The sequence below is a fragment of the Nerophis lumbriciformis genome, linkage group LG29, assembly GCF_033978685.3.
Source record: "Nerophis lumbriciformis linkage group LG29, RoL_Nlum_v2.1, whole genome shotgun sequence".
NCBI classification, from domain to species: Eukaryota; Metazoa; Chordata; class Actinopteri; order Syngnathiformes; family Syngnathidae; genus Nerophis; species Nerophis lumbriciformis.
The window spans coordinates 5,571,952-5,585,155 of NC_084576.2; the positions used below are offsets into that span (position 1 = coordinate 5,571,952).

A 13,204-nucleotide genomic window follows, 5' to 3' on the forward strand; every position below is an offset into this window, starting at 1 on the left:
TGGCAATATCCGCCATTATTAAAGGCCTACTGAAACCCACTACTACCGACCACGCAATCTGATAGTTTATATATCAATGATGAAATCTTAACATTGCAACACATGCCAATACGGCCGGGTTAGTTTACTAAAGTGCAATTTTAAATTTTGCGCGAAATATCCTGCTGAAAACGTCTCGGTATGATGACGCCTGCGCGTGACGTCACGGATTGTGGAGGACATTTTGGGACAGCATGGTGGCCAGCTATTAAGTCGTCTGTTTTCATCGCAAAATTCCACAGTGTTCTGGACATCTGTGTTGGTGAATCGTTTGCAATTTGTTCAATGAACGATGGAGACAGCAAAGAAGAAAGCTGTAGGTGGGAAGCGGTGTATTGCGGGCGGCTGCAGCAACAAAAACAAAGCCGGTGTTTCATTGTTTACATTCCCGGAAGATGACAGTCAAGCTTTGCCATTGGCCTGTGGAGAACTGGGACAACAAAGACTCTTACCAGGAGGACTTTGAGTTGGATGCGCAGACGCGGTACCGTGAGTACGCATGCAGCTGCGGCTTCCAAACATTTGATCGCTTGCCCGTACGTACGTGCCGCTATGTGCATGTCACATACGTAACTTTGGGGACTCTGGGGAAATATATGTGCTGTATGAACTTTGGGGAGGTGAACGGTACTTTGGGCTGTGGGATTGAGTGTGTTGTGCAGGTGTTTGAGTTGTATTGGCGGGTTATATGGACGGGAGGTGTTTGTTATGCGGGATTCATTTGTGGCATATCAAATATAAGCCTGGTTGTGTTGTGGCTAATATATAATATATATATGTCTTGTGTTTATTTACTGTTTTAGTCATTCCCAGCTGAATATCAGGTCCCACCCGCCTCTCACAGCATCTTCCCTATCTGAATCGCTCCCACTGCCCTCTAGTCCTTCACTCTCACTTTCCTCATCCACGAATCTTTCATCCTCGCTCAAATTAATGGGGAAATCGTCGCTTTCTCGGTCCGAATCGCTCTCGCTGCTGGTGGCCGTGATTGTAAACAATGTGCAGATGTGAGGAGCTCCACAACCTGTGACGTCACGCTACTCGTCTGCTACTTCCGGTACAGGCAAGGCTTTTTTTTATCAGCGACCAAAAGTTGCGAACTTCATCGTCGATGTTCTCTACTAAATCCTTTCAGCAAAAATATGGCAATATCGCGAAATGATCAAGTATGACACATAGAATGGACCTGCTATCCCCGTTTAAATAAGAAAATCGCATTTCAGTAGGCCTTTAAGGTCGCGTACCCATTCAATGGGCCCACAGCAATTATTTTTCGGAATAGCGTCGCCATGGTAACACGAAATGTTCCCAATTTAAAGTACACCCGTCTGCGCGAACGGGACCTTTCCGACGGTATAACATATGTGCGGAACTATAATAATAAACTGTGAAGTATGAGCAATAATAATATGGTCTGCTTGCATTGCAGCAGGCCCATAATTAGTTATCTATTGATGATCCAAAAACTCCATCCATCCATCCATCTTCTTCCGCTTATCCGAGGTCGGGTCGCGGGGGCAGCAGCCTAAGCAGGGAAGCCCAGACTTCCCTCTCCCCAGCCACTTCGTCCAGCTCCTCCCGGGGGATCCCGAGGCGTTCCCAGGCCAGCCGGGAGACATAGTCTTCCCAACGTGTCCTGGGTCTTCCTCGTGGCCTCCTACCGGTCGGACATGCCCTAAACACCTCCTTAGGGAGGCGCTCGGGTGGCATCCTGACCAGATGCCCGAACCACCTCATCTGGCTCCTCTCGATGCGGAGGAGCAGCGGCTTTACTTTGAGCTCCCCCCGGATGACAGAGCTTCTCACCCTATCTCTAAGGGAGAGCCCCGCCACCCGGCGGAGGAAACTCATTTCGGCCGCTTGTACCCGTGATCTTGTCCTTTCGGTCATAACCCAAAGCTCATGACCATAGGTGAGGATGGGAACGTAGATCGACCGGTAAATTGAGAGCTTTGCCTTCCGGCTCAGCTCCTTCTTCACCACAACGGATCGATACAGCGTCCGCATTACTGAAGACGCCGCACCGATCCGCCTGTCGATCTCACGATCCACTCTTCCCTCACTCGTGAACAAGACTCCGAGGTACTTGAACTCCTCCACTTGGGGCAAGATCTCCTCCCCAACCCGGAGATGGCACTCCACCCTTTTCCGGGCGAGAACCATGGACTCGGACTTGGAGGTGCTGATTCTCATCCCAGTCGCTTCACACTCAGCTGCGAACCGATCCAGTGAGAGCTGAAGATCCTGGCCAGATGAAGCCATCAGGACCAAATCATCTGCAAAAAGCAGAGACCTAATTCTGCAGCCACCAAACCGGATCCCCTCAACGCCTTGACTGCGCCTAGATATTCTGTCCATAAAAGTTATGAACAGAATCGGTGACAAAGGGCAGCCTTGGCGGAGTCCAACCCTCACCGGAAACGTGTCCGACTTACTGCCGGCAATGCGAACCAAGCTCTGACACTGATCATACAGGGAGCGGACCGCCACAATCAGACAGTCCGAAACCCCATACTCTCTGAGCACTCCCCACAGGACTTCCCGAGGGACACGGTCGAATGCCTTCTCCAAGTCCACAAAGCACATGTAGACTGGTTGGGCAAACTCCCATGCACCCTCAAGGACCCTGCCGAGAGTATAGAGCTGGTCCACAGTTCCACGACCAGGACGAAAACCACACTGTTCCTCCTGAATCCGAGGTTCGACTATCCGGCGTAGCCTCCTCTCCAGTACACCTGAATAGACCTTACCGGGAAGGCTGAGGAGTGTGATCCCACGATAGTTAGAACACACCCTCCGGTTCCCCTTTTTAAAGGGGGAACCGGAGGGTCCATAGACTGGACTCTGCTGGGTCGATCCAAAAACTAATTGATATAATGGTAAATGACTGCCAGATTCATCATAAAGAGAACGTGTTAGTGAGATTTCAGGTCATTTTAAGTTCCCGCCTACTGGTGAAGTGAGAAGGTTAATAACCTGGGAACTTTGAACGCTTGTGTTTTCTCACCGCTGGGTTCCTTTCACACGTTGACACGCTCATATTTCTCTACAGCAAATCACTTTTCTCACACCTAGCTTGTGAATTTCAATCTTAAAACGTTTAACTCAGAGCCTCCGGCAGCCACTTTTTGTGTCCTTATTCCATCAATGTTTAATTGTTTAGAGCTCCGTTTTTATTTCCCCTGCAATAAACGTTTGATTGCGTGGAGAGAGAGAGAGAGAGAGAGAGAGAAAAACACCTAATTTTCCTGCCAGTGGAGTGATGTAAAGAAGGGGGGGAAAAAAAGTATTCATCGATAATTGTTGACTTTCTGCTGACGTTTGAAGGAAAGTTTATCAAACGGCCGTGAGAGGTGGGCGGAGGTGGCTGCACACTGGAATAAAAGGCCATGGCTGCACTGACTGCAAATAGCTGAACTGTGTGGGAGGCTGGTGTGTGTGTGGGTTGGGGAAGAGAGGGGGGGGGGTCATTGAGGCTGCCATTCATCAGCAGCCTTCGTAGGCACAATGATAACAAGTGATGCAGATGGAGTGAAATAAAATGGCTTAGCAGGCACAGTCATTTTATTTCACCTTGAATGATGGCCACCTGTTCGGTCCCCCAGACCCCCCCGCTCCCCCCACACACCACACACTAGAGATGCGCGGATAGGCAATTTATCTCATCCGCAACCGCGTCAGAAAGTCGTCAACCATCCGCCATCCACCCGATGTAACGTTTGATCAGAACTGCATCCGCCCGCCATCCGCCCGTTGTTATATATCTAATATTAATTAAAAAAAGAAAAAGGGTGAAAACTACGCGAATTGCACCTTGTGCAGACAAGATTTTTCGATCGGATACGGAGGAATTAGCGATGTAAAAGACCACGTTGGGACAAAAAAACACAAGTCTAATGCCGTTGCTAGCGATACAAGTGGAAAACTTTCAACGTTTTTCGTCGCCCAAACAGATTCTTTGGATGTGATAAATGCCGAAGTTTTATTTACGGAGGCAATAATTGAGCATGGACTTCCAATTGCACTGGCTGATCACATGGGACAGTTAATAATGTAATGCAACCTTTAAAAATCATTACGCGGTGATCGCGATCCCAAAAATAAACTTTTCTTGCATGATAATGTCCAGAAAAATTCGCTTTATATTACTATAGAGTCCTTTTAACGAATGAGTTTGATGGTTTATCACAAACCTTAAATGAAATTCCATGGCCACCGTCCTGCTCTCTATATCAACCAGGGTGAGCCCCACCCCTTTCGTGAGCGCACTGAGCGCGGAGTGACCCCTGTTACGCGCCCCCGGCAACAGGGGTGGCAAGCAGGTAAGCTGCGCGGGCGGAGCGCGCGGAGTGACCCATGTTACGAGCCCCCGGCCACGGGGGTGGCGGGCAGGTAAGCTGCTTACCTGCTGCGCGTGACGCCGGCCGCGTCGAAAGCGGACGAGGCGGGGTGTCGGTGCGGTGGGCGCGGTAGTGACCCTCTTTTTTTTTTTTTCTTCTGTTGTGGCATATGCAGCAGGTGCCTGCTCGTTTTTCGTATGTGGGTAACAACATTTAACTATGTATATATATTTCCCAAGTGGTTTAACTGCCACCCGCAAAAAAAAAAAAAAAAAAAAAAAAAAAAAAAATCGAATTAATCCGCCCGACCCGACCCGCGAGCGGATAAAATCTTATTTTTTTTAATTTCATCCGCCCGATCCGCGGATAATCCGCGGACTCCGCGGTTGTGTCCGCAAACCGCGCATCTCTACCACACACACACTCACGTAAAGCTGACTTTATTAGTTAGCTCAACGCCTCATAGACTGGACTCTGCTGCTTTACAGACCTCCATGATGAAGAAGCGCTTCACATCACAACACCACTTTGGTCTAACGTACTTCACGGGTGTCTAAAGTGCCATTTTGGCCTGCAACTTGTCTCATTATTGGCCCTCAGCGTGTTATAATAATACAATGAATTAATTTTTTACACTTTGTTTTCATACGTCCCACTTTTTGTATGATTCAATCATTTTTTTTATAATGCCAAATTTGTAGTAATATATCTAATTTTGATATTAAAATTATTTAATTAATTTATTGATAACAATAATATATTTTACATATATATTATAATACTATGTATTATATATATTTTTTTTTTTTTCATAATTCATATTACTAATAATATATACTTTTTTATAATATATTTTTATATATATTTTAAGTAATTTTTAAATAAAGAAATGTTGTGATTGTTTGAATTAAAGAATCAAATCAAATCAAATCAACTTTATTTATAGAACACATTTAAAATTTACCACAGGGGTAGCCAAAGTGCTGTACAATGAGCAGGTTAAAAGATAAAACGAGTACCGAGCAAACACAACACAACACAAACAGAACACGATAAAAAATAAATAATTAAAATAGAATTAATAAAAACATAAAAACATAAAAACAGGATCACAGCAGGTGTATTATGGGGCGCCATTGCAGGATGGATATCACTCAGTGTTAAAAGCCATGGAATAAAAGTATGTTTTTAAGAGAGATTTAAAAACAGGAAGAGAGGAGGCTTGTCTAACACTCAGGGGTAGGTCGTTCCAGAGCTTGGGAGCAGCAACGGCGAAAGCTCTGTCACCTCTAAGCTTCAGCCTTGTGTCAGGGACCGTCAACAGCAGCTGATCGGCTGATCTTAAGGATCGGGTGGGGCAGTAAGGCTGAAGGAGGTCGGAGAGATAGGTTGGCGCGAGGTTGTTTAGACATTTAAAAACAAATAAAAGGAGTAAAATGTATTCGGTAACGCACAGGGAGCCAGTGAAGGGACGCTAAAATAGGGGTGATGTGCTCACGTCTGCGGGTCTGTGTTAGCAGACGAGCAGCAGAGTTCTGCACGAGCTGCAGGCGGGCGAGGGAGGCCTGGCTAATGCCAACATACAGGGCATTACAATAATCAAGACGAGTCGAGATAAAAGCGTGGATTAATTTCTCAAGATCATGTCTTGATAGAAGCGGTTTCACTTTCGCTATTTGGCGTAATTGATAAAAGCTTTTTTGAACGACGCTGCTGATTTGTTTTTCGAATTTAAAATCTGAGTCAAACTTTACCCCCAGGTTTGTGACAGAGTCGCTGAGATACGGGGTCAGAGTGCCGAGGTCAACGTTGGGGGAGGCAGAGCGACTTGGACCGAACAACATAACTTCTGTTTTATCTTCATTTAGGCTCAGGAAGTTAGCTGAAAGCCAGACTTTGATGTCGTGCAGGCAGTCAATAAGACGTTGAACCGTGTTATTTTGTGTCATGGGAAAATAAATCTGGCAATCATCGGCATAAAAATGAAATGCAATACTGTACTTCCTAAAAATAGAACCAAGGGGGAGAAGGTAAAGCGCAAATAAAATTGGGGCAAGGATTGAGCCCTGGGGGACCCCATGTGGTAAAGGAGCTGTGGACGACATAAAACTGTCTACTTTTACACAAAAAAGAATTCCAATTCCAGTAGCCATCTCAGAAAAGAAGGCATTGTAACCCTCATGGCTCCTTTCCTACAGATATACTCTGAAAAGCGGGGGTTATCCTTGTGCCATTGGACTCAGGTTTCCATAGTAACGGCTCCTCTGCTGGTTTATCTTGATGACTGTGGAGTACTGCCGCTCGTAAATACCTCACACCTTCAAATCAGGGCTGTATTGTGTTAAAAACTAATTATTTACAGGTACACTTCATGATATACTATAATAACTATGCAATAGTTGGCATGCATGAATATAATGGTAAGACCAATATGCATTTCATCAAATGTATAAAACATGGGATTAAATGAAATTAAACATGGGAGCAGAATGAAAATACATGTGGCATCTCTGTTAAGGTACAAGACAAATAATAAATGTTAACAATAAATATGAGTATGAAGAGTAGTGCAATAGTGAAAAACAGTGTAAGCTATTGGAATAGATTCAATATCCTAATGGCCCACGGGCAAAATTGTTTTTAACTCTGTTTATCCTGCTCTACGTGTGATGGAAATCTCTTCCCTGATGGCAGCGGGTTGAGCATGTGCTAACCAGGGTGAGAACTGTGCCAGGGTAGTCTTTCCTCTGCCGAGGCAGCGAGTGCGAGCAATGGAAGGCAGAGTGCGGCCGATCATTTTCTCCGCTGTCCTGGTCACCCTCTGCAGGTCCTTCCGTTTGAACAGAGCATGCGGCAAACCACACAGTTACGCAGTACTTCAGCATTGGCTCTATTGTGGCCCGATTAAAAGATATCTGCAGTTTCCTCCTCAAGTTGGTTCCTCCGCTGCACACGCAGTCCATATGAGGTCCTCTGAGATGTAGGTTCCCAGGGACTTAAAGAAGTTCCTCCTAAAATCAATGACCATCTCCTTGGTCTTTGCAGTGTTCAGCCTCAGGTTGTTCCAGCGCCTGCATTTTCTCTCTGTCGGTGGTATTCTCTTCTACACGAGTGGTCAGACGTGCTCAGTTGTGGGAGAGGAACAATCTTTAAGTAAACCAAATTATTCTCACCTCATTGTAGGTATTGCACAAAACTAGGAAGTACATTCTTCAAGCAGGGTTTGTTAAAGTCCCCAGGCTCCTTCTGGATGGGCCTGCATCTTCTTGTTGAAAGCATCGTGCAGTAGGGAGAGGGCTAAGATAATGTTAGCTTGGGATATAGGGTATGCTAGCAATTTGGCATAGTTAGCATTAGAAAATAATAAATGTATTCACTATATTGCACAGCTCTACACAAACCATTACAAGTATTAATGATAAACAGCAGCAAAATTCACGACAGTTCGTATTACTTTTTCAAATTTAAATTATAGTACAACTGTAATAGATTATCGCACTTTTATAAACTTACGGGGATACTGCTCACTTCCTGGAGAAGCAGCTAGCACAATAATTGTTAGCTCGCTTAAATGCTAACATGAATGCAGACCACAGTACTAACAACTTACCCCAAACTAAACTTGTATAAACACATTGCAACCTGGGCAACTATGCTATTCAATTGTGCACATTGAAGCTACACAGGCCTACTCAAAGTATGAATGTTCTGCGTAAAGATATTCAGTTTGTTACGTATTGAAACTGCTGACTTCCCGATGTCTTTTGTATTCGTGGTCGTGATGTTTTTTGTCTGAGAATAACTGGGTGATCAAAGCCTGTTCAAGACATGTAGCGCTAAATTTGACCAGTAGAGGGCAGTAACGCTACACATTAGGTTTAATTGTGATGAGTCACATACCGGTACATTGTGTGCAATGTTTGATGTTTGTTTAATTTCTATATGCGTAAACGTCTGTTGTTGTGTGAATGTATTAACACTTAACCTTAAATTGTATTAATGTAAAAGACACAGTAGACATTATTTATGTAAAATACACAATGGACGCTATACCTTTGTAATGTTTATTTTATGTTTGTATTTTCAGTCTTACAAAGTTTTGTAGTGCATTATTTGTAATAATATAATATTTAATTTTAATATTAAAATTATTTAATGTAATAATAATAATATATTTTACATATATATTATAATACTAGATATTAAATATATATATATATATATATATTATATCATAGTACATAATTCATATTACTAATATTATTTAATTAATATATATTATTGATCATATATAATTGTTATAATATATTTTTATATATATATTTTAAGTAATTTTTTGATTACATGTATGTTCACTTGTGATTGTTTGCAGTAAAGAAATGTTTGCAATGTTGACATTATTTATGTAAAACACACAATGGACGCAATACTTTTGTAATGTTTATTTTATGTTTGTATATTCAGTCTTACAATCCTAAATGAGAAAGAAATTAAAACTGAAGGGAAATAATAATTTAAAAAAAGGAACATAAATCCCCATCAAAACTTCTGCAACTTCTTTTTCTTCATACTGTTAACTATCTGTCTAGCTGCACATGGAATCGAGTAGCGAGGGCAGAATAATGAATGTGAAAGCCGAAGTGTTTACTTTGTAATTAAGTAAACCAAGTCTCAAAGGAATGTAACCTCCATAGGGACTTTCTAAAGAAACATCCACATTTTGATGTCTGGCCACCCTGAGCCCTTGGACTCTTTAAACTGCGGCCCTCTTCATTATGTAGTTAATTAGCCATGAGCTGCAGGCTGTGCTCTCTTAGCACAGTGGTAGATGTGAAGATACTGTACACACACGGAGGTGTCTAAAACAGAAAGTGCCTTTATAACTAAGAAACGCTCTAAGTTTGTGTGTGTTTGTTTACAGGTCTCAACCTGGTGAAGGACTTCCCGTACGAGCCCGAGGAGAGAGGGTCCGGCTACGTCCGCCTGGCCTCCATCGCTGCAGGTGAGATATGGAGATGTTGAGCTAGCATTAGAACACCAAACAAGCTCAAGTATCATTGTTAACAAACAAAGAAAAGTCAAGCAAAAAAAGACTGAGGTTTGTTTGTTTGTTTGTTTGTTTGAGGCTGCAGGTCTCGTTTTATCCTCTGCCTGGCGACTACGCCGGAAGCGAGCCCACGGGCCCGCCTCACACAGCCGCTCAGCCCCCTTCAGGCTCAGATTAATTACCTATTTACTCTAATGTGAGTGGAAGCCAGGAGAGAACAGACAGCCAGCGCTGCTTTGTTTACTTCAAAATGAAGAGCTCTTACTTCTCCTCACAGGTCAGAAGGTGAAGTGTTTGGCGGCAGATTGCCTCAAGGAGGTGGACTGGACTGCCAGCACTAAATAATGACTTCATCAAGTGATTTCCTGCATGCTTTAGCGATAAACGTCCCACTGCGAGGAGACAGCAAACACACATTGCCCCAAGCTCTCTCAGAAGCAGACTTGTGCGTCTTCCACACACATTTAGGTGCGGAAACATGCAGGCACGCCAGGTTCCCCCGCCGTGTGCGACCAAGCAGAGGTCACACATTAAGGATGCGAGGAAGATGGCTGGTAAACAGGTCCAGTCTGGAGGAGCCTGTTTGTGTTTTATAGCCGTATGCACGAGAGGCTTCCTCCTAAATCACACTGCAGTGACACCGCAGGGGGTCAGAGTTGTCGCGCATGCCGCGCATTCCGAGTCGAGTCGGGCTTCCTCGCTTGGAGCGTCGATTGGAGCGTTGCCTGCAACAGCCCTCCTCCTGGTCGTATTTTTACTCATCAATCACTTATGCTAATGTGGAAGAAGTTTTCAACGTGGAGCTTCTTAGCAAACTGTCATCAGTGCATCAGACTTTTGGACAAGCATTAAAGTAATTCTACTTCCACGAAAAACTCACAGGAAATCAGTCCCTGCGAAAACACATTTAGGTTTATTAATGGTTCCTTCAGCTCATTGAGGAAAGTGGAGATTTTGTACCAAGCACGGGGGGTCACCTGGGTTTTTAGAAAGTTTGAAGATTTGTTTCTGTTTCTGTCATATATGGAATTTACTGCACGATGGCTCAGGGGTTAGTGCGTGTGCCTCATAATAAGAAGGTCCTGGGTTCGATCCACGGGCTTGGGGTCTTTCTATGTGCAGATGTTCTCCCCATGACTGCGTGGTTTCACCTCCAAAAGACATGCACCTGGGGATAGGTTGATTGGCCCTAGTGTGTAAATGTGAGTGTGAATGTTGTCTGTCTATCTATGTTGGCCCTGCGATGAGATGGCCCGCCTTGCGCCCAAATTCAGCTGGGATAGGAACCAGCCAACCCCCGCGACCCAGAGAGGGAGAAACCGTAGAAAATGGATGGATGGAATCTAATGCTGATGCGACAGATAAGTAGGCAGACAAGTCATTTGCTGAGGTGGGTCCTCATGCGAGAATGAAGACCAATTCGCGATGCACACAATCGGCCACAGCTGCTCCAAAGAACGGAACCCAAAGTGGAACTCTGGTCTCTCGTACTTTGACTTAAAAGCTCTGTTGGTTTCAAAATCCTTTATGCCTTTTGCACACTGGTGCCTCCAAATAGCTCTGTCATGGGCTGTCGCTTCCCAAGGGTTTACATTGAAGTTGCAATTCTTAAGGTTTGCTTTCAGAATGTCTTTGTACCTCTTGAGAGGTTATCCCTGACCACGGTGCCCCTGCTTCAACTGTCCATACAGTAGCATCTTTGGAAAACTGTCGTCTTCCATGCGGATAGTATGTCCTGTCCGTCGCAGATGGCACTTAATGATCAAGCACTTGAAGCTGGGGAGACCACACTTTTAGACACTCTGTCTTGCCACTACATGTTGCAGATCCTCCGCGGACAACACTGGTGAAACTGCTCAAGCAGTTTGATGTGTCTGCGGTAGGTGGTCCACGGCTCACAACAATAGAGGAGTGCACTCAGGACCACGGCTCTGTACACGGCAATCTTGGTGGAAAGACGGATTTGCCAGAGTCTCTTTGTCGGTAGGCCGTAGGCCACTCTTGCCTTTCCAATGTGCTGCGCGTCATTTCAGCACCCAGGGATCCGTTGCAAGTAACAGAACTTTTCCACAGTCTTGATCTCTGTGTTGTTGATGATGATATGAGGAGGCGGTGGTGCATTAGTAGCCTGTAATAGTGAGGGCTGAACCATGGCTTCAGGCTTTCCAAGACTGGTTGGCGGGCCCAATCGCCTGCAAGCAGCTGCAAAGCAATCCGCCAAGAACTGTATGTCTTCAAACGGTGCACAGTCATCCGCGAATTGGAAGTCACGTAATGTGGCCTCAAACACTTTGGTTTTGGCCTGAAGTCTTTGCGGGTTGAAGAGTTTCCCATCAGTGCGGGACTGAATGTAGACACCTTTGACACAGTTGCTGAAGGTGTCAAGCAACAATATATGTAAGTTAGAAAAATTTAAAAAAAATAAAGTTGCTTGAATCAAAATAAGACTACCTCCACCCCCCATCCAAAATGCAAAATGGTTCGCTCCAACTGGATAGTGGCAAACCTAGTTTCGAACACTTCACTCAACACAGACGTCATACGGTCATCAAAGCATCGACACACAGCACCAACATTTTGGAAGAAGGATGAAGTGATGGAAGAAACACAAAAGTTAAATAAATGATGTACAAATTTCACTTGTGCATGCTGTTGCGCATTTCTGAGTTACTGTGCGGCAATATGGCGAAATAACTACAAATGTGTTACAAAAAAGGTCAATCGGAATAATATATACAGGTAAAAGCCAGTAAATTAGAATATTTTGAAAAACTTGATTTATTTCAGTAATTGCATTCAAAAGGTGTAACTTGTACATTATATTTATTCATTGCACACAGACTGATGCATTCAAATGTTTATTTCATTTAATTTTGATGATTTGAAGTGGCAACAAATGAAAATCCAAAATTCCGTGTGTCACAAAATTAGAATATTACTTAAGGCTAATACAAAAAAGGGATTTTTAGAAATGTTGGCCAACTGAAAAGTATGAAAATGAAAAATATGAGCATGTACAATACTCAATACTTGGTTGGAGCTCCTTTTGCCTCAATTACTGCGTTAATGCGGCGTGGCATGGAGTCGATGCCACGCTGATGGCGGAAACTTTACACTAGACTTCAGGCAACGTGGATCCTGTGCCTCTCCTGTCTTCCTCCAGACTCTGGGACCTCGATTTCCAAAGGAAATGCAAAATTTGCATGGTTGGGTGATGGTTTGGGGTGCCATGTCATCTGCTGGTGTCGGTCCACTCTGTTTCCTGAGATCCAGGGTCAACGCAGCCGTCTACCAGCAAGTTTTAGAGCACTTCATGCTTCCTGCTGCTGACCTGCTCTATGGAGATGGAGATTTCAAGTTCCAACAGGACTTGGCGCCTGCACACAGCGCAAAATCTACCCGTGCCTGGTTTACGGACCATGGTATTTCTGTTCTAAATTGGCCCGCCAACTCCCCTGACCTTAGCCCCATAGAAAATCTGTGGGGTATTGTGAAAAGGAAGATGCAGAATGCCAGACCCAAAAACGCAGAAGAGTTGAAGGCCACTATCAGAGCAACCTGGGCTCTCATAACACCTGAGCAGTGCCAGAAACTCATCGACTCCATGCCACGCCGCATTAACGCAGTAATTGAGGCAAAAGGAGCTCCAACCAAGTATTGAGTATTGTACATGCTCATATTTTTCATTTTCATACTTTTCAGTTGGCCAACATTTCTAAAAATCCCTTTTTTGTATTAGCCTTAAGTAATATTCTAATTTTGTGACACACGGAATTTT

At 44.2% G+C, this 13,204-nt stretch overlaps 1 protein-coding gene across 1 annotated transcript in view; it reads left to right on the forward strand.

Annotated features, from left to right (window-relative positions):
• gfra4a (GDNF family receptor alpha 4a) overlaps positions 1 to 13,204 on the forward strand; it is a 417,079-nt gene that overhangs the window by 361,528 nt on the left and 42,347 nt on the right. Inside the window, exon 3 of the mRNA XM_061925146.1 lies at positions 9,301 to 9,381. Within this exon, the coding sequence (XP_061781130.1) occupies positions 9,301 to 9,381 (81 nt within the window). The remainder of the gene's footprint in view (positions 1 to 9,300; positions 9,382 to 13,204) is intronic.